General features: G+C 36.9%; 1 protein-coding gene across 3 annotated transcripts in view; it reads right to left on the bottom strand.

The window, feature by feature from the left end:
- The window catches only part of Spata6 (spermatogenesis associated 6), a 101,087-nt gene that overhangs the window by 25,749 nt on the left and 52,925 nt on the right, over positions 1-22,413 (bottom strand). For all 3 annotated transcript variants that reach the window (XM_059254719.1, XM_059254720.1, XM_059254721.1), the window contains 4 exons: positions 21,999-22,292; positions 18,397-18,484; positions 13,240-13,277; positions 2,151-2,335 (listed from right to left, as the gene is read on the bottom strand). In XM_059254719.1, the coding sequence (XP_059110702.1) occupies positions 2,151-2,335; positions 13,240-13,277; positions 18,397-18,484; positions 21,999-22,292 (605 nt within the window). The remainder of the gene's footprint in view (positions 1-2,150; positions 2,336-13,239; positions 13,278-18,396; positions 18,485-21,998; positions 22,293-22,413) is intronic.

Raw genomic sequence — 22,413 nt, 5'->3', positions numbered from 1 at the left:
AAGCAATACATTAATAAAATTTTAACTCATGATGGTGAGTTCAAACTAATTTACCACGTATTTTAAATGTGCCTTATTTTCACTGAATCAAGTAAAACAGGCAACGTTGAATATTAAGAGCACTCACTGTATTTTAGCAAAAAGCTTAACCACATTTATTTGTCATGAAAATAAAGTATCCTAATTCTTCTTAGGCAGACACAGGAAGATAGGTTAGACAAGGTTAGGCCAGTCTGGTCTACATAGCAATTTCCAGGTTAGCTGAGTGAAACCAGGTCTCATAAAACTTGAGAGAAGGTACAAGAGAGAGAATGTAAATAGTTATATTTACTCTTAAGATATGTCTTCCACTGAAACATAATTGGACAGCTAATTTTAGCTATATTCAATTAAGAATTTACAGACAGATAACATCGTATATACAGATAAAATAACTTAGGTCCCTGTGTGTGTGTGTGTGTGTGTGTGTGTGTGCGCGCGCGCGCCCCGGAACACACACAACACATGAGAGCTCTCCTATATCACAATACCATTCCCCTTAGGCATTCTAATGAACTAGAAGTGGCATCAATCAAAATTGGTTAAAATGTAGGGAACAAGTGAGGCAAGGCACCTGGCTCCAATTGGTCTACAACACAACCCCTACACTTAAGCTCAGGGAGTATGTCAGAAGAGGGAGCGGGAAGATCTTAAGTGCCAGAGCACCAGGATGCCTATTTTGCAAGGGAGGTTCTTCTAGACATGAAAGGGATGATGCGCACATGAAATTTCAGAAATAGGGTTGCATGAACAAGACCTGTATAATGACAGTACTGGGAAATATGCCTACATAAATGGGGGAAATTTTCCAAGGCTCCAATTCTAGATGAAGAGTTACAGGAAATCAGTGGACACTAAGGGGAGGGAGAATCAGATTTCTCCAGGGAAGAGGCCCCTCTAGGTTACATAACCCCAAGTCCTAAACACATGTACATATGAGCAACACTAAATACACTAGTATGTATGTACACATATGTGTGTGTAACAATAATGATTATAGAGGAAGAAGTCATGAATTTAAGAGGGAGCAGGGGAGACATGGAGGAGCCTTCAGGAGGGAGGAGGAGGGAATGATGTAAATGTAGCATGCATGCATGAAATTCTCAAAAAACAAATTAAATTAAAAATATTCTGTATTTCAGTATCAAGAAGCCAACACCACACACATACTCACATTCTCTCCCTCCCCTTCTCCCTCCTCCTTCCCCCACCCCAGGACAAATGCTTACAAAGTTAATGAGGAAACTGATAAACCTATCTATTTAGAACAGAATGTTTTAATGCAGCAACCATAATCTTGTTCAAGATAGCTGTTTTCAGCCTGACTATTGATATAGTATCTACAGCTAATTAAAATCATTGTAATTATGTCTGGTGAATGAACTAAATATGTTTTAAGAATTCAGGGGCTACTTTTTTATGCCGTCTGTAACCATGGAACGTAACAGCCAAAGTGTTAAAAGTATATCTCCCAAGTTTCAATTTTTCTGTAAAAGTTTTTATATAACCTAATTTTTGAATGGGAAAAGAATAGCTTTATATAAAAATAGTGAGGTTTTTTTCCATGCCCATTTATAACAACCATTCTGACTTGGGATGTAAGTATTTCTAGAGGAAGAGGTAGACTCTTCCCATGATTTAGATTCTACTGGGTTGCTGGCAGGAGGTAAATGAGAAGCCAGATGCCACAAAACAAGACATGCTTCACTATTGAGGATAATCAGAAAATTCAGCCTAGGCTATTTCTATACTTAGGGCAAATCAATAATAATAAATTACTATGGGTCTACTAAACCTATCACAATTCAGATTTTCACTTTAAGAATTACATTAACTAGATAGGAGTAGAGCCCAGATCTGGCTAACAAACTCACTTCAAGTGAACTGTGCTAGGGAGAAATAGAAACACAATATATAATCTATTCCAAACAATTTAAGTAAGCCTGAAAATCAACATTTAATTTTATAAATAATTGCATCATATGAATATGCTGTTTTCTGTTTCTATTGCCAAATATTCAAAAGATGAAAAATACAGACCAGGCTGGCCTTGAACAAATAATCTTTCTGCTCAAAAAGAAAAGATGAGGAAAAACAGAAACTACACTTACCTTTCCCTGAGAGAGGCTCTATTTAGCACAGGGCTTGGACAATGCTTTGGTGTTGTTGAGGGTGCTGAATGAACTAGTAAGGTCCTTGCAGAATGCTGGGGCTTACTACATGTCCTTGGGCTCAGATATTCCTCACATCTTTCAAAGGGATCCTCAAAATCTCTCCCATGTGGTGTCCTGATAACCTGTTTTCAAAAAATATATGTTTATTTATCTATACATACATACATCCTATATAAAATAGGTACAATATATTTATGATTTTTAATTATTTCTTTTATTTTTGGAAATTGTAATTATATATTTCCACCTCTTTCCTCTCACAAAATGTTTCTATATACCTCTCGCCTTGCTCTGTTTCAAATTTATGGTCTCATTTTCATTAATTGTTGTTCCATATATATTCCTAAATAAATAAAAACACCAGTCAGCCTATTGACTACTGGTATGGATAATTAATTGGTATGCTCTTCACTTGATAAGACTATTTCTCCTACTCTGAGTATTATTTAGTTGCCTGTAGTTCTTTGTGTATGGATGAGGCCTCCTGTACTTTCCCTCATCCACTTAAGCATATCTATTGTGTTTGTTCAGGTCATGTCTAGGTAGTTACAACATGATACAATTTTATTATCTCAAAATATTTTTGAGTAGGGGTGGGATAAGTATCTAGACTGGTATATATAAAATAAAGAATGTATATGAATAAATCATTTATTGCTTAGTTTAGCTATGAGGGTCAAGCAAGTACAATTCAAATTCTCCCTATAGCCTTCACTCATTGCTTCTGGGAATGGCCAGATACATAAATCAAAACAGACAAATTAATAAATTTGTACAATTGTGGAACTTGTACTTGAGTAGAATTCTATTAAGGATAAATAGCTTTAAGACAAACACAGAACAAGATAAATAAATAAAATATGAAGCATTCCAAGGAGTATTAAGTTCAAGGAGAGGAAGTGAAACAAGGAAGGAAATCAGAAATGATGGTGGGTGGAATGGGAGCAGATACAAAGGAATCCTTTTAAAAAGAACAGTCAGCAGGGACCTCACAGTAAGGAGAACATAGTAATAAAAACCTGAAGACACAATGATCATGTTAGGGCATCAATATGTGTCCATTAACAGATGGGTGGATGAATAAAGAAGATGTGGTGCATATACACAATAAAGTTTTATTCAGACATAAAGAGACAAAATTACAGTAGTTGAAGAAAAGTGGATGCAATTGGAGTTTGTCATGTTGAGTTCAATAGATCTAACAATGTGCAACATATTAAGGCTAAAACATATAACTTAGTGAAATAAGAGAACCTAGAATACCTGCATCCATATGGCTTAACTACGTGAAGAACTAAGGTCCACTTTCATTCCCCATGACCTTCTCCTAACTTTCTCAAGGAACTTTTAGCCAGGAAAACAAGGCTGTAAACCAGTGAATAGCTTCGTTACTTATCTCAAGACCTTCCCATAATGATCTACCTGAACAACAGAAGGCTCAATCATCAATTTGGTACTCTTCTCAAAATAATACTGATTCTTCTCTTTGTCTAGACAAGCAATGACCTTCTCAAAATTATTATAGTAAGCTTAGCTTGTGTTTATTAACCCTAAAATTTTATATATAAGCTTTATCAATTAGATTCTCCACTGAAAGCTCTCCATTAAAATGTTCATGACTGTAAACCCTATAAATATCAACTCTTAACCTTTTGCTTTCAGAGACACTACTGTCAAGGTGGTACCCTCCCTTTCTGCAGTATGTCCTAAAAAGCTTCCCTGGTGATCATCAGAGCATACAGCTATTGAGGGAAATACCAGGTGAATTAGCAGTTGACAACCCAATGTCCACTAAAGTCTATAGATCTTAGACTCTAAGATCTTAGACTCTAAGGATCTTAGACTCAGATAGAAGCCTGATTGCAGAAATAGCTCCTCCCTCTAAGATCCTCTAAATCTTTCAGCCTCCATTCTCAGAGGTCTCTCTAGCTGCCATGGTGAAATAACTCCTGCAGTGAGTTTGTTAAACTAAGTCCAAAGCTAAGTTCACAGTCTTCTAGGATTGCAGAACCCTTTTAGTAATATTTTCATGTGTTGATTAGACTTGAAGGTTGGCAGTGCATTGATAATGGTTCTACAATGTATCTCTCTGGTATTTTATGAATCTATAGGAGAAGGTTTCATGTACATGAACACGTGTAAATTACTAAACTCATCTTTGAGCAAGGCCCAGAGAGAACATTGGCTGTGCTCACTGCTATAGCAATAAGTTACTGTTACTTCTCAGATTGTTGTTTCTTGGCTTGTGTTTTGGATTTGCTTGTTGTTTGCCTGCTTTCTTTCTTCACAGGCAAACTGCCTCCTGGAGAGCTCACCTCTGACCTGTTAGCATCACAGATTCAAGTCCTAAATTTGAAACAACCAATAATCTGGATCAATCCTCAGTATAATCAACCAATACTGACAGACTTTCATGGGTTTGTATCAGGTTGCTACATGCTTCTTCAAAGCCAAATTTAAACATTTCATATGTAATAAGGCTTTTACATAGGCTAGTTACAGAACATTAATAATCTTCAATTGTCTGCTCATTTTTAAATGACAGTTTACCAATGACACATTAGAACCAGAAAGCTCAAGGTCATCAAGATGCTTTTCCAGTTCTCCTTGATCATGTCAGAACCTTTAGCTTTTAGCTGCTATAAACTGATTCTCACATGCTGTGCAAAAGCGCATGTGATAAAAGTTTAATCCTCAGAAATAATCAGGAGGTGGTAAAACCATTAAGGGTGGGGCCTACTGGAAGGTCTTTAGGAGATGGTAGAATCCAGTGTGTCTCTCTCCCCATAACTCCCCTTAACTCAAATTCCATGGGATCTGATGCTCTTCTGACTTTCACAAACACAAAGCATGCAAATGATGCACACGTAGGCGAAACACTCATCTGATAAAATAAAATCTTAAAAAAGTTTAAACTAATAGAAAGTAGATGAGCAGAATGATAAAGCATTATGTCTATCATCCCTGATATTTATTATAGCCTAAATACACATGAATTCTGTGAATATCCACATTACTGTGAAATACCAAGAGTGGAGATGATTTCTAGATTTGTTACATTTTTCTTTTTAGCGTGAGAGATTCAGTCACAAAATCCTTGTCCAAGGGGAGAGAAAAGTTCATAAGTAGAATGAGACAGAAGCCACTTGACATCTGCCACAACTTGTGTTCATGTCTAGAATGCAATGGAAGCCACTAGATATCCACCAGAACTCGTGTTCATGTCTAGAATGCAACAGAAGCCACTAGAGACATCTGTCACAACTCATCTTGTCCTCCTGCAGAGTAGGTTGCTGTGGGATGGTCTGTATGTGCTCTGATTGGTCAATAAATGAAACACTGATTGGCCAGTGGCCAGGTAGAAGTATAGGCTGGATTAACAGAGAGGAGAATTGAGAGAACAGGAAGGAGGGGGGAAGACACTGCCAGCCTCTGCCATGACAAGCAGCATGTGAAGATGCTGGTAAGCCACAAGCCATGTGGCAAGGTATAGATTTATAGAAATGGATTAATTTAAGATATAAGAACAGTTAGCAAGAAGCCTGCCATGGCCATACAGTTTGTAAGCAATATAAGTCTCTGTGTTTACTTGGTTCGGTCTGAGCGGCTGTGGGACTGGCAGTTGACAGAGATTTGTCCTGACTATGGGCCAGGCAGGAAAACTCTAGCTACAAATGGCGCCCAACGGGTTGGAAAGAGTTTCCACCTAAAACCTGAGAAAAAAGATACTAAAACGGAGCTAAAAACAGTTCCTAGTTGTCTCTTTCAAGTTAGCGGCAGCCTATGTGTTTAAGCTACTATGGCGGATTCCTGGTGTGCGCCCTCGACCTACAATATGTTGGGAATGAGGCCTCTGCAAGTGGCACATTAAGCTGCATGGTGGATTTAGCCTTTGCTAGTACAAAACAAAAAAAAAAAGAGGCTTCTGGGCTACACGCTGCTTTGATAGAAGCATAGACCTACTATTTCTGAGAGTTGATGGTTCCCAGAGCTGGCGGAAAATGTACCACCACCATGTTGGGAAGCTGAAGTGGGCGGAGCCAGCAGCCACAGCATGTTTCAGTCTTAGAATGCTGCAGTTTAAAGCAATAGGCTCAAGGTAATATAAAAAATAAGCCACGTAAAGATGGCTACCACACAGAGAATCTGGATATGTTCTCTTTGATATTCGTAACTAAAGAAAAACATTTGATTACAAAAGCTGTTGAGTTATGCCAAAATGTATATTTTAAAGGTACCTTGACTTCAAAATTTGGATGTAAGGATATGTTGCTTTGGAAAGGAGGCTCTGCTTTTGTTTCCACAGAAAGTCAGAGGCTATGGATTTGTTCCAGATTAAGATACATCAGGTTTGACCAGCCAAGACTCCCTGAAAAGTCTCTGATGACACCATGGCCCAGATGATCCAACATCCAGAACAGTTTCAAGGCAACTGGCTCAGACAATGCAGCCTCATGGACTACTCCATAATCTTAAAATTTTCTTTGTGTCCCCATAAGATACAGCGTCCCCCTCCAGCAGGAAGTAGTAAAAGAAGCTATGCCCAAATTCCCAAATATATCAAGCTGACTTTGGAGATGTGTAAAAGTTAAAAACCTTCCTTTTTAAAAAAGAAAAGGGGAAATGCTGTGGGATGATCTGTATGTGCTCTGATTGATCAATAAATAAAACACTGATTGGCCAGTGGCTAGGCAGGAAGTATAGGCAGGACTAACAGAGAGGAGAATTGAGAGAACAGGAAGGAGGGGGGAAGACACTGCCAGCCTCTGCCATGACAAGCAGCATGTGAAGATGCTGGTAAGCCACGAGCCACGTGGCAAGTTATAGATTTATAGAAATGGATTAATTTAAGATTAAGAACAGTTAGCAAGAAGCCTGGCTGTTACTTGGTTCGGTCTGAGCAGCTGTGGGACTGGCGGGTGAGAGAGATTTGTCCTGACTGTGGGCCAGGCAGGAAAACTCTAGCTACAGTAGGTATATTGCTAAGAAGCAATCTTTGCATCAGGAGAGGAACTGTGACAAGTTCTTGACAACAAAACATAGACAAGTGTCCATTTCAAGACCAGGCTCTCAGAAACCAGAGCCTTCTCTGTGCCTACAATGGGGCCTGTGAGACCCCAAACTAAAGGAGATCCAAAATGGGTTATTGCATAGAACAAATAGAAGTTCAGAAGCACCTTCTATTTGTTAAATGATTAAAAATTAAATCTCTACTATATTTAGCTTCTGAAGTTAAAGCCTTATTTGTATAACAAATAGCATTACCCTAAGCAATTCAAAAGTTGATATTTTAATATACTGGCCTTAACATATAGCTAAATATTCATTTGGGAGTAGTTAGCAAGGGAACAGATATTTGGGGATAGAAAAGTTAAGATTCATAAAACAGCAGCAAAAATTAAAACTCTTGCCTGTGATAGGTTGGAAAATAGATCACATAACTTCCAAGCTTATGTCCCTAAGGAAATAGCTGGGAAGAAATATGAGTTGCACTGGCTTTTATCTGCATTTAGCAAAGACTTGTAAGAAGTAATGAGCTCATACACAATCACTTTGTATCCATCAACAGAAAACTGAGAAGATGTGATAAATATAATGGAATATTATGTGACCTTAAAAAGTAAGGGAATTCTGTTATTTGAAACAAAATGCATGATTCTAGAAGTCATTAAGCTAAATAAGCCAGACACAGAAAGACAAAGGACTCTAACCTCACTTATCTATAGGATCTGAAAAAAATCAAACTCATAGAAGGAGTGTATGGAGTGGAGGCTGTCAAAGGTGATGGTGGGGAAGCTTTCAGTCAAAAGGGATGGAGTTTCAAGTGGAGAAGACGGAGGAAATGCAGAGGTCTGTTGCACAGCACAGTGACTATAGGTAACTGTATGTACTTAATAAGTGAAACATGCTAAGATATTAAATGTTCTCATCAAAGCAGGTAGGTGAGATAATAGATGTTAAGTAGATCTAAACATGTGTGTATATGAATATACATATATGCTGTAATATACATGTATATATGTAAATATCAAGTTCCATACTGAAAATATATACATTTTATCATTTATAGCTTATAAACTGAGGAGTGGTGAGAAGAAAGTGGTGTCCTCAGGAAAGATCCATTTTGAAAACAGAAATTAAAAGATAGAGTCAGAAAAAGTAAAAAACCTAATAGGTATAAGGTTAAAATGGAAAAATACTTGGAGCATTAAAACAGAAAGGTCAGGTTAAGGGGTTGCTCCATAGAAAGAGGCATTCTGGATCAAATACTGTTAGCACCAGCACACTAAGAACAATTAATAAGTGGGACCTCATGAAACTGGAAGGTTTCTCTATGGCAAAGGACACTGTCATTCAGGAAAAGTGGCTATAGAACAGTAAAAGATTTTTACCAACTACACATCTGATAAAGGGCTAATATAAAAAATATATAAAGAACTAAAAAAAACCACTGGACATGAGGAAAACAACCTGATTAAAAATGGAGAAGAGATCTAAACAGAGAATTCTCAAAAGAGGAGCCACAAATGGCTAAAAAACTTTAAAAATGTTCAACATCCTTCCTTAGTCAGAAAAATGCAACTCAAAACTACTTTGAGACTTCATTTTACACTAGCCAGAATGGCTAAGATCAATAAAACAAATGACAGCTCATGCTGAAGAGGATGTGCAGTAAAGAGAATACTAGTCCATTGTTGGTGGAAGTGCAAACTTGTACAGCCACTGTGGAAATCAGTGTGACAGTTCCTCAAGAAGATGGGAATAAATCTACCTCAAGATTCAGTTATACCTCTCTTGGGCATATACCCAAAGGACACTTCATCCTACTACAGAGACACTTGCTCAGCCATATTCATTACTGCTTTAAAATACTCAGAAATTGTAAACAACCTAGGTGCCCGTCAATGAACTAATGAATAAAGAAAATATGGTACATATGCATAATAGAATATTACCCAACCATTACAAAATAGAAAATCATGAAATTTGGAGGTAAATGGGTGGGACTAGAAACAAAATCATCCTGGATGTAATGCAGACCAAGAAAGACTAATATGGTCTGCAAATATGGTACATAGAAAGACAAAAATTCACTTGTATATGGATGTTAGTTTGTAAGTCATTGATAAGAAAGTTATAATCTATATAACCATCAAAGATATGTATAGAGTAAAGGAAGGGGGTGGGAGAAGAATGGCTCTTCCTAAGAGAGGAAAAGGGAAGAGATCAGTGGTTCTCAACTTTCCTCATGCTGCAACCCTTTAATACAGTTTCTCATGTTGTGGTGACCCTCAATTATAAAATTACTTTATTGCTACTTCATAACTATAATTTGTTACTATTATGAGTCAGAATGTAAATGCAGGATATGTGACCCCCAAAGGGGTTGTGACCCACAGGTTGAAAACTGCTGGAATACATAGTTATGTATGGCCAGGCATTAGGGACTGAAATTGGAGGATTAAACAGGGAGAAGAAAGGAAGAGAGGCATGAGGGAGGGAATATGGCCAGAGACAGCTAAAACTAAGGTCCATTTGAGGGGTCATATGGAAATCTAATATAGTAGAAGTAAACTATATATGTACATGAAGGTGATCTGAATGAAATAGGGGAGACAGCCCAAACTGGACATCTCTCATAACCAAATGAAGCATCCAGTACTAGGACTGAGTTACATTTGATCAAGTTCTTGGCCAAATGGGGTCTATTGGAACCCTCAAACAATTCAAGCTATTGCCAAGGCTATTGGTTGTTCTCCACAAACTGACAGTAAGGCTGTACTCCTGAAAATAATACATTCACAACTCACTGAACACACAGAAGTTGAGTTGTTGTCTACCTAGAGACTTCATCCCTATGGACTAGAGTTCATTGTACTAGAAGGTACTCATCATGCTACCAGAGGAGAAAGGTAAACACCAACTCAGCCACAAATCCTTCAATCTACAATGGTGACCTGCCTGCAAGATAAGTTGGTGTAACAGTGACACAAAGCTTTTGGGAATAACCAGACAATATCTGATGTGATTTAAGGTCCACTCCATGGGAGAGATCTCATACCCAGTGCTGTTTAGATGGCCAAGTATCTGAGACCAGATAGACCAGTCATTAAGGGAAAACCAAATACTACTGTTTTGCCAAAGAAGCATAGCAATAAAATGACTGCTAGTGACATTGTTATACTCATATATTTTGCTCAACTACCATCAGAAGAGCTTCCTCCTGCAGCAGATGGGAACAAATACAAAGACTCACAGTCAGATATTATGTAGAGTGACAGACATTGGAAGACTCAACCCTAAACAGGATATCTCCATCAAATCCCTTCCCTTGGGGCTCAGGGAATTCTGCAGAAGAGGATGAGAAAGAGTTTAAGAGCAAGAGGTGATAAAGAACACCAAGGAATCAATGTCTTTAGACACTACAGAGCTGGTGTACATATGAAGTCACAGAGACTGAGGCAACATACACAAGGCCTGCCTGGGACTGCACTAGATGGGATTCTAGAATGAAGAGAAGTAGACACATGCCCCCATTCCTAACCCTGAAGCTATCTCCAATTGAAGCACTTGCAAATGAAAGATTACTTTTCTTCAAGGGAGTCTTACTGGGAAACAAACCACTCTTAAGGATACACCCCAGGCCCAGCAGTAGATGGCCAACACAAAACAAACACATATTATCTTTGGAGGTTCTTTTTCTTGTACTGTTGAGTCAGGGCATTTTTCTTTCTCTTTTCTTTTTTTTTTTTTAAATTGGGATGCTTCTCAAATTCAGTATAATAGCTTCTTATTTCTAAGCACTTCCAAAGTAACAGTAGGAGGAGAGGCAGCATTCTTCTGAGTATGATGATGAAAGGAGGAAGAGATGACACACAATGGAGTGTTTGTGGTGTATGTGTGTGTGCATATAAGTGTGTGTGTGCATGCTTATGCACCTGTGTGTGTGTGTGTGTGTGTGTGTGTGTGTGTGTGTGTGCTGGCACACTCACACATGCACACTCACATGCTTTGGAACTTGGCATAATCAACAAAGACAATTAAATTACAATACACTTAATACAAACTTTAGGAAAAAACAATATATTGTACTACCACTAGTTTTAAAAAAATAAAAATCATAGTATATGGTTTTAAAGAAACAAATTATAATTGTACACATGTACTCCTATGATACAATGTACCTTAAAACAATATAAAAAAACTCACTGGTTCTGTGTAAATATAAAACTCTATGTTCTGATAATTACCAATCTGCTTTTTACCTGTTTAATATTCTGTGAGGGTCCTAAAAGCCATATGTGATATGAAATAAATCTTATTTCAAATCATCCTACTCTTTGCAGATCATCTGTCAGCTCAGCTCAGCATACACCAAACAACTTTCTCTATGTAATTGTAATAATATGACCATAAATACTCAAAATCTCCCTTTGAAGATGCCATCCCCAATGAGAATCAGTATATTAAATAAGCACCTACTATACACAAAAAAAAGGTACAACTGCACACAAATAGAAGGAGCACGACACTGGTTCAGGATGGTGTAAACAGTAAAATAGAAATGGGACTAAAAGAAGAGTATTGATGAGAAAAGTTGATTATCATGCATCCACAGTAAAGAGAATATAATTTGTCCAAAAGAACAGATCAAGACTAAAAATCTAAAACTGTCAATGAGGAGACAGAATCTGTACTGGGTATGGGGCAACCTTGGGGATAGAAAGGATGCCTCATCCTTCACACACACCTTATGTTCAAATCCATCAATAATTTCTCTTTTTTCCAATATCCAACATGTTGCTTCCCTTTTGCAGACTCACTCGTCTCTCCCTATATGTCACCTGGGGCCTCAAAAATAGTGTCCTTTTCTATAAACTCTCTGGAACACTCCATAATTTATAGTTCTTTTCTTGTTGAAATACCCTATTTTTCTACTAAAGTATTTATCAGTCAACTACTATTTGCCCACAGAACTAATCTTTTATTCTTTCCATAGTCAATATGATAAATGCAGTTCCATGAAAATCTCCATCCTGGATACAGAAATAATCTGTGAATTTACTCACCACTCACTGTCTCCAAGAAAAGCCCTAAAAGTAATGAATCTAGAGGAGGATAGGAGATTAAAGATGCTTTGAGGTACAGTTCTTAGTAGAACACATTAGGAAAAGAGTCTTCACATCTATCTTTAAATTAACTACAGAACTTACAGCCAGATTAGTACCATGTAAAATTTTATCCCATTCTTTGCATATTTGGTTGTTTTATCAATCTACTCACAATTTACATATTATATTATATATAATGCATATTATATTATAATAATATCAATTATTAATAAGCAAAATCAATAAAACACTTGATAGCCTAATACTTATTGGCTAATAAAGGAAGATGACTGCAAAGAAAGATGAAAATATATAATTATAAACTGTGGAGCATTATTTAAAGGAAATGAATAAAAAAAGTCTTCCTTTAGAATAACTAAGGAAGCCTCTTTATTCCATGTAGGATATTGGGCATGATGCTATCTCATCTGTGTGTGCATGTATGTATGTAAAAACATATAGGTGTGTATACCTATATATAATTTCTCACATATATGTATTAAATACACATGCATATTACAGACAAATGCATGTGTGTACACATATATTACATATATTCATTAAATACACATATATTACACAAATCAATGTTTATGTGCACACACACATTTGTGTGTGATGTCTCCCCTTTCCCCCTCACACACACATGCAGACACACACTAGCAATTAAATTCAACAATTGGTCCAAATGGATAATGAAACACACAGAATACCTGTAGGAAAACATTCAGTGAAGGCATATTGCACCCCTTGGTACAGCCACCAAAACCATGACATTCCATGCTGTGTCAATTATTGCTTGCACATTATTTTATAAAATAAATGATAATTTCCATAAGAATTTGTATATCAGGAATATACTTATGCTGTCTGAAAACCAGAGCAGTTGTCATAATATAATTGGTTTGACACACCTTATAATCCTTGGATCTGCAGCAAAAGTGAGGATGATCTGGAAAAGATTGTACAGGACAAAGGATCAATATGCAACATCAGAAAGGTAAGGAATTGGCTTCAGCTATGATCTTTAGTATCATCAACATTTCTCAAACCCAGGTCATACAGCGGCAGATTTCCAAAACACTTTAAAATCCCTCAGCAGTGTTAACACACTAAGACAACAACCCAACCCAACAGGCTATAACATGTCAGTTCTTCAGCAGGTCAGTGATCTTAAAAATGCTCTTTTCATTAGATTATGTATTGCATTCAATACAGAGACACAAGAATAATTCTTCAGTAAACCAATGAGTATTCAAAAAATGTGTGATTTCAGTCCCTAAGCCAGTTTATCGTAAAATGTTCTTTATATCTATGGTGGGGCATAGGGAAAATGCAGACTTCAGTGGTGAGCAGCTCTCACTGCATACTTCAGATTCCAACACTGACTCTAATGGTACCAATCGTTTTCCTTAAACTTTAAGGTCAAGATTCCAAATTTGTCTGATGTCTTTCTTTTATAACATTGTTAAAAGTTATATATTACTGTAATTGCTAATGATTAAAGTAAAATTAAAGGCACAAAGATGATTAACTCCAATATCAAATTCTAATTCAAGCAAGCCTGGGCTCAATTTCTAATTGTGTCACTTTAGATATATTTTTCCAGTCAGGTTACATATTCCATGAAGCCCTCACTCCCAGTGTAATGGTTTTCAGGGAGGTGGTAGGGTTTAGACGAGGTCATGACAGTAAGCCTCAAGACATGATCAGTGTTTTTGGAAAAGAGACACCAGGAACCTTGTTCTTATTCACTCTCTTTCTTGCTGCATCTTTTCCCTCTCTCTTCCCCTACACAGTCATGTGACTATATGGTACCATGATAGAAGATAATCTACCTTCCCAGCATCTTGATCTTGGCTTTCTGAAGTTCCATAAATGCAGACTATGTCACTGTCATTTTCTTATTGAACCAAAAATTCCACAATAATTTTGTACAGTAACACAGGTAGCCTAGTAGAGTATTATGACTCATTATTACTTGTACTTTACATGTTAAGAGACTGGCTTCCTATCTAATAAGCAATAAAGCTAAGGTCTTCAGTTAGTTCAATGCTTCTTCTGTAAATATAAGGAGAGAAAATTTTCTTATAAATAAAATAATACAGGAGAATAAAAGTATATATAGTCTCAAAAAAGCTGACACCAAATTATAGATTTGTTAACCAAACAGATATGACAGACAATTGAAAGAGTCAAATGCTAAGCAGTTACTAGCAATCAGAAACCATTTCCTTCAATGCTGGCTTTGAATTTCTGGAAAGAAAACCAGATCCATTGATTTCTAATGAATCATTGTGGGGAGATAGTGCAGGGAGTAGATCTGGGTGAGAGAGGATATGCAGCGGGGTGGGGGGGGGGCGGACACTGGGAGAAGTCGAGGGAAGGGAAACTGCAGTTGGGGTGTATTGTGTGAGAGAAGAATGAATTAAAAGGAAAAAGAACTATTCACAGTGGGACTCCTGTAATAAATCAGCCTCAACATCAAGTAAACTTCAAAGTGAGTAAAAGGTTGCAATCTTGTATAGAACTGGCTTTCATGAAAGAGGCTTCCAAGTTATCAGTCTCACCCACCTATGAACTCTGGGATTTATAATAATGATCTGCCTGACAAGAATTTCTCCTTGGTATAACAGTGGCATCAATGTTGTATGAGTAACCAACCACTTTTTAATTGAAATTTAGGCCTGGTCCATGATGTGGAACCCAAACTTGGCAGTGTCAGTGAGACCAAGAACCTGTGGCTAGACAGTTTTATAGGATGATTTTTTTAAGCCAACGGTGACACAGTTCATCCTCACATTAATCATATAAAGATGGGCTTAACTTAATTTTGTTGAGAAAAATGACAGAGGCTCCAAAAAGATAAATGGATTATATGCAGACAGAAGATGATGTCTGCATCTCTCTACTTGGCCACCATAACAAAGTACAGGCTAAAAGGTTCAAACAATAGGAATTTGTTTCTTATAGTTCAGAAGGCTAGACACAGGAGACCAAGTTCTGGTGACATCGTTCTTTCTGGATTGCAGATGCTGCCTTCTAGCTGAGTCCTAATATGACAGTGAGAAAGACACTGGTCTTTTCCTTTCTTACAAGGCACTAATCATATCACGGGGCCCAATGCTAACAATCTCTTCTTTTTTTTTTTTTTTTTTTTTTGGTTTTTCGAGACAGGGTTTCTCTGTGTAGCTTTGCGCCTTTCCTGGAACTCACTTGGTAGCCCAGGCTGGCCTCGAACTCACAGAGATCCGCCTGGCTCTGCCTCCCGAGTGCTGGGATTAAAGGCGTGCGCCACCACCGCCCGGCCTAACAATCTCTTCTAAACCTAACTGCCAAAAGCCCCACTGCTAACTGCCATCAGCGGGGTTTGGACTTCAACATACAAATTGTATATTATTTTTTGGTTGTTTTTTTTTTTTGTCTGTTTTTATTTTTTGAGGCATGGTTTCATGTAGCCAAAGATGACCTCAAATTAGCTATGTAGAAAGATTGGTCTTAGATCCCTGATCCTCCTACAACTACCTCTCAAGTGCTGGGAATACAAACATGCACCACTCAAGATGTAAACTTTTAGGGCTACAGTTCAGTCAATATTAATGTTCTTGCTGAGACAATTTATGTAAGGCACATTTGGGGATGGGAAGAAAAGTAGAGGAGAAAGAAAAATATAGGAGAGAATGAAAGCAAATGTTATCTATGGGTGCTGAGCAAGAGGGATATAAGAACTCTTTGCACTGTTTCTACTTTTGCATGAAAAGACACCAAAATAATATTGTTATAACTCATGTTGATATCCTCAATGTACTTTTACAGAGACAGCTAATGTCTTCATCTGGAACATCAGGAACAATAACCATCTTGCTGACAAATGTCCAGTCAAGCACGTAGCACTACAAATGAATCTTCCCCAACACACCTCTACGTGGAAGTTACTTCCCCTTCCCTCATTCATACAGCCCATTTTCTATGTCATGTTTCTGCCAAGAGGGAAAACAGGGTACATTTGTGTTTAATTTTCACATGATCCACAATTCTCTCTATAAAAGATATATTGATAAAGAATGCCTATTATGATAGAAATACTTTATAAAAATTCAAGCTGGGCATGGTAGTACACACTTTTAATCCTAGCATTTGGAAAGCAGACGCAGGAGGAACTCTGTGAGTTTGAGACTAGCCTGGTCTACAGAGTGAGTTTCAGGACAGCAGAGATATTTAAAAAGACCGTGTCTAAAAAAAACAAAACAAACAGAAGGAAGAAGGGGAGGAGGGAGGGAAAGGAAGGGGAGAAACAAAAAGGAAGATGTTGTAGAATATTATTTTAAGATGTGTTACAGGCCAGGTGGTGGTGGCGCACGCCTTTAATCCTGGCACTCGGGAGGCAGAGGCAGGCGGATCTTTGTGAGTTGAGGCCAGCCTGGTCTACAGAGTAAGTTCCAGGAAAAGCACAAAGTTACACAGAGAAACCCTGTCTCAAAAAAACAAAAAAAAAAAATGTGTTTATGCTCTGAAACATTTGCTTAATGATGCAAAGATGTGTTGCATTCTTTTATGTTGCATTTGTTTAACTCTGTAAAGCTGTGTGTTACAGTGCCTATCTAAAACACCTGATTGGTCTAATAAAGAGCTGAATGGCCAATAACAAGTCAGGAGAAAGGATAGGGGGGCTGGCAGGCAAAGAGAATAAATAGAAGGAGAAATCTGGGAGGAGGAGAAGAAGAAAGAGCAAGAAAACAAGAAGAGGATGCTAGGGGCCAGCCAGCCAGCCACACAGCCAGCCACGGATTAAGGGTGAAAGTAAGATATACCAAAGCAAGAAAAGGAAAAAGTTCAGAGGCAAAAGGGATGGGATAATTTAAACTTAAGGAAAGCTGGCAAAAAAACAAGCCAAGATAAGGCTTGGCATTTGTAATTAAGAATAAGCCTCCATGCATATATATTCAGGAGCTGGGTTGCAGGCCCCCCCAAAAGAGCCAAAAGAGCAAAGAATAAAAACCAACAGCAGAAAGATACAAATTCAAGAAACTATGAGTATACTTAGACAGTGTTCCATCAAATGTTCTGACTATAAACATTCAAGTTTAACCAAAGTCCATATTTCTTATCAGTCCTTAAACAAAAACAAAACATGTTCTCTAAAAAGAGTATTTTGGAATGTATCCAAGCTCACTCCATGTTACAATTCCATTTTTCTTCCTCTTATATCAGTTTTCATCTACTATGACTTTCTCAGTGTGTAGGAAATTAATGTCAAAGGTTGCCAGTGAATACTTGCTGAGCTACTAGCCACTGTCTACTGATATTAATATTCAAATATTCTTCAATATACAATGTCATCTAAGCATCTTCAAAAAACAACAACCAAAAAAAAAAAAAACTTCACATTGATCTTAAATTTATTTCACCAAAGAGACTAGGGCTAACAATTAAAACATTTTCTTATAAATTAAATCTAAAGAATTCATCATTTCAGAAATATTGTTTTTGCTGATATTTGCTAAGTGTGTATGCTCACACACTTTTCATGGTAACATTTCCCATGTTATTTCTAATCTTTAATGATAAACTCATTATTAAAGAGGTTAAAAACACTATATGTATATAAATAAGTGGTAGGGTTAAGTATTCAATCATATATATATATTAAGAATAATATATATATGTATAAATATATATATACATATATATATATGTATAAATCTTCCAAACCCATAACACTGAGTTATTTCACTATAGTGTTTCTCAAAATCTATTCTATAAATTAACATGTTAAAATGAGAAATGTGTTTCATAGTCAAATAAATGTAGAAAATGTTGAGTAGTACACAAGTTATATTTACTAAAATGTAGTATAGTATTTAATATGTGAAAATGTATTTAATATTCATTTTAATCTATAAGAATAATATGTTTTTAAAAGCACAGAAATCCAATTCTTTCTAGTTGTAAAAAGCTTTATCATAATATCTAAAAATACAGCAAAAAATGTGTTTTCATTAATCAGTGCCAAGCTAAGGCTTGACATTAGCTCAAGCAACTAGAGTGGGAAAAGGAAAGCTTCCCCTTACCGCTGTGCATCCGGGCCCATCCATCTCGTTCACAGTCTCTGCCAGGTGATCCAAAAAAAGTATCAGCCCTGGGACTTGGGGGATCAACCTAGAAGAAAGGAGATTTGCGATGTGAAAGAGCACTTCAACCTTCCATTCCCATTCTCAATCTTACAGCATTACTAAGCAACTAGAGAGCATATGCCACACAGCAGGTGAATTCCACAGTGCTTCTGTGTTCCAAAGTAAGAGTTTAATCACTTATTTACTATGCACTTTTCAACAGAGCTAAAATTAAATGCCACCAAAAAGAGAACAGATTTGCAGTTAAATACTTACTACCCTGTTTCCAAGTTTGGTTTTGACTAAAAAGTGACAAAAATAAAAATAAAAACATCCTAAAGCAACCTACTTTGTCTTATTTAGAAAAAGTATGCCAAACCTGTCTTAGCACACACATGGAATTCAAGCAGTATCATAGCTTTGCTGAGTACTTTATAGTGGACAAATAAGAAAGGTCAACCATATTTTCTAAATAAAAATAAAAATGTCACAGTGATGTATCAAAATATGGGTCTACTGACCAAAACGAAACCTTCTGTGAATCAAAGAATAATAAAAAGAGCGAAAAGTTAAGTTGGACTAACAAAAATGAAGATCATGTATCTCATAAGAGATTATTACCTAGATCATATGAAGAATTCCTACAAGCCAACAATAGCAATAAAGAAAAGATATAAAATGAGCAAAAGACTTGAGTAGACATTTTAAGGATATTCACCAATACATGAGGAGATGCTTAACATCATCAGTCATTGTAGAAAAGCTAATCAAACCACAATGAGATGTCATTCACACTCACAAGAGGACTATAGAGAAAATTAAGCAGACCTGTACCCAAGAGGCCCTGGCTTTAACCCTCACTACCACAAAGAGAGAGGGGAGTGCTTAGGTGCTTGTGAAAATGTAGGGAAACTGCAACCCTCTTGCATAGCTGACAGGAGTGCAAACTATGCAGCCACTCTGAGGAACACTTTGGCAAGTCTTTGTGTTAAATACACAATTGCCACATGATAAAGCAGGTCTACTCCTAGGTCTTTACCCAAAAGCATTGAAAACAAATGTTTATTCAAACACTTGTACACATGCTGCTCATTAAAGCATTGTTTATAGTAGTCAAGAGTGTAAGCAACACAAACATCTATCAACGGACATGATATATAAACAAAAAGAGACAGATAGCCATACTATGTAATATTACTCAGTAATAAAATTCAGGCGCAAACACATGCAACATCAGTGAGTTGTGCTAAGATAAGTTGTTTGACTCTATTTACATGAAAAGGCAGAACAGGCAACCTCATAGAGACAAAAAGATTAGGAGTTTCAGTGGGACAGGTAGAACGGGGAGCACTTCATGAGCACATGGTTCCCAATGGGGAAGTTCTTAATGTATCACATGTAAATCCCCTTTGCACCACTGAATTGTATACTTTAAAACTGTTGAAATGGTAACTATCTCGCCGCTCCTCTCTCTCTCCTCTCTCTCTCTCTCTCTCTCTCTCTCTCTCTCTCTCTCTCTCTCTCTCTCTCTCTCTCTCTCTCTCTCCCCCCCCCCCCGTGTGTGTGTGTGTGTGTGTGTGTGTGTGTGTGTGTGTGTGAGCAAAACCACAAAAGAGAAAACATTCCTTATAGTCCTAAGTGAAAAAATGGCTGTTTGACTCATCTAGGACAATTGCACCAATACAGTTCAAGTTTATTAACTGATTTCTGAAAGCCACTTATTAGGATTGTCTTTCAGACCAGGTACTGCTCCTTTCTTAAGGTTTTTGCATGTCTGCATTAGACTAAACTTCTTTTGCTACAAGTTTACCAAGTACTTCTGAAACCATGAATGGTTGTTTGTCCCTAAATGCCCTGTAAATCCAATGCCTACTCAATAATATAGACATTTTTTACATGTACTTTGAAGTATGCACTTCTATTCACTGAAAAGCTGAGAGGGAAACCTCTTAAATAAAAATTATGGTTTTTGTTTTTGTTTGTTGTTGTTGTTGTTTTGACAAAGGGTCTTACTATATATCCTTGGCTGTCTTGGAACTTGCTATGTAGACCTGGCTAGCTTTATACTCACAGAGATCCACTTTCCTCTGCCTCTCCAGTACTGGGACTGGTGTGTACCACCTCACTCAGCCCTTGATATCTCAACAGCATGGTCACATAACCAAGATCTGGATAATCACAACACTAGTTAACATGGCAACATGGATGGCAAAAATTTCCCAAGGTTCTGATCATACTTTTAGATGAAGAGCTACAGACAATCTGTGACTGCTATATACAAGCATTTTAAGTAAGAAGCAACTGATATTTCCTTTAAATTAGAAAACAATATATCCTTTCTTTTTCCATTTAATTTGTAATTATGGATGGTATTAAAGGCATTCTCAAATTTCCATTAGCAATATAAGCAAACTGTTCTCTGAACAATGTTCAACAGGACCAAACTTGTGATCAAATTAGATAAACAAGAATATCATTAATAAATGTTACCATATGGAAATATCTATTACACTATAATTTTATAAATAAAAAATTTATAGTTAGTTTTTAATTTAAAAATCACTAATTTAGTTTGAAAGAATAAAAGATTAATTTACAGGCAAAACATAAAAATGGCATGAAATGTTTCATAACTTAATTGTTTTTAAAGGATGTCAGAGAGAAAACTCAGAACTTTTGGAGTATGTGGTTATATCCAAAAAAATTATTTGACTTCCAAATGAGTGTATTCCAAATAATAGTTCCAAAATAGATGGGTGCTTTAGAATTCAGAAAAAGTAAACATTTGCTTCTACAAGCATTGAAACATAGAAATTTATTATTAGTATATATGCAAATACAAAGTGTTTCTGCTAATAAGGAATATTTTGGCAGAGTGGCTTTTAAGGTACAGGTACTTTATAAAACTTCAAGAAACTGAGGCAGGTCATGATGGAGTGTTCTGACTGCAGGCACTCCAGTTTAACCAAAGTCAATCTGTCATGGACACAAAGCTCTAACTTCCATCATAACATGAGGCTGTGCATAGAAAGATTAGAGCTATGCTAACCTTAATCCAAAGGCCCTCCTATGCATGCCTATCAAATAAGGGCTGGCTTCAAAGATTCAGGATCTAACACTTTCCCAAAGGACTCCTTCTCAAAGGACATCTACTTCCACTATCATTTTTCAAAAGTCTGGAATGGGTTCCTTTTTATAGGAAACTTTGTTTTCTCTTTTAAAATCCTACTTTGGCATTTTAATATCAATGTCAATTACAGCCAAGTTCAATTGTAGAGTTATAGCACTGCCCACTGTGTGAGGTGAGAGGGAATGGGTACTTTGAAGTCTCGATATGGCATCATAATGGAGTTTGATCTCTGTCAGTATTAAAGGCATAAAGGCAGAACAAAAAGCATGTTCTTTGGTTTTAAGTTAATTTTCTCCTTTTAGCTGCTGGCTAAGAGTTCAAAAAAGAAAACTATTCATATGAGCTGTTTATTGAAATCCATTTCAGCATAATATTTTAGTGCCAGAATAGATTTGACAAGTTTCAAATGGAAATTCTTATGAGCACATACATGTCTAATCACAAATGGAGGCTTATCTGTTTCCTTTTTAAATTCATAGGGTCCCAGATTTAAATGGGCCAGCCGCCGCCTGGTGTCTTCGGAGAGCTCACACATCCGTCTCTTTGTGTAGGGAGAAGGAGAGTGCGACTTTGAAGATATCGTAGGCTGTTCGTAGTTCTTGGTGTTTACGCAGTATTTATTCCTCTCGGGTGACTTGGACTTTTTCTTCTGTGATCTTGATGATCTGCATTGCGGTCTGCCGTGAGATTTTTCAACTGGAGCTGAATGGTAAGTAAATTTATCCTAAACATAAACGAAAATAAATGTTCATGTGGGCAGAAGGCACTTTTTAAAACTCTACAGAGAGGAAAGAACTTTTAAGAGTAACTCAAGGGTTATCAAAGCCACCTGGATCTATCATCAT

The sequence above is a fragment of the Peromyscus eremicus genome, chromosome 2, assembly GCF_949786415.1.
Source record: "Peromyscus eremicus chromosome 2, PerEre_H2_v1, whole genome shotgun sequence".
In the NCBI taxonomy this organism is placed as follows: domain Eukaryota; kingdom Metazoa; phylum Chordata; class Mammalia; order Rodentia; family Cricetidae; genus Peromyscus; species Peromyscus eremicus.
Note: the sequence above shows the minus strand (reverse complement) of the source record. Positions and strands in the feature narration are given on the sequence as shown.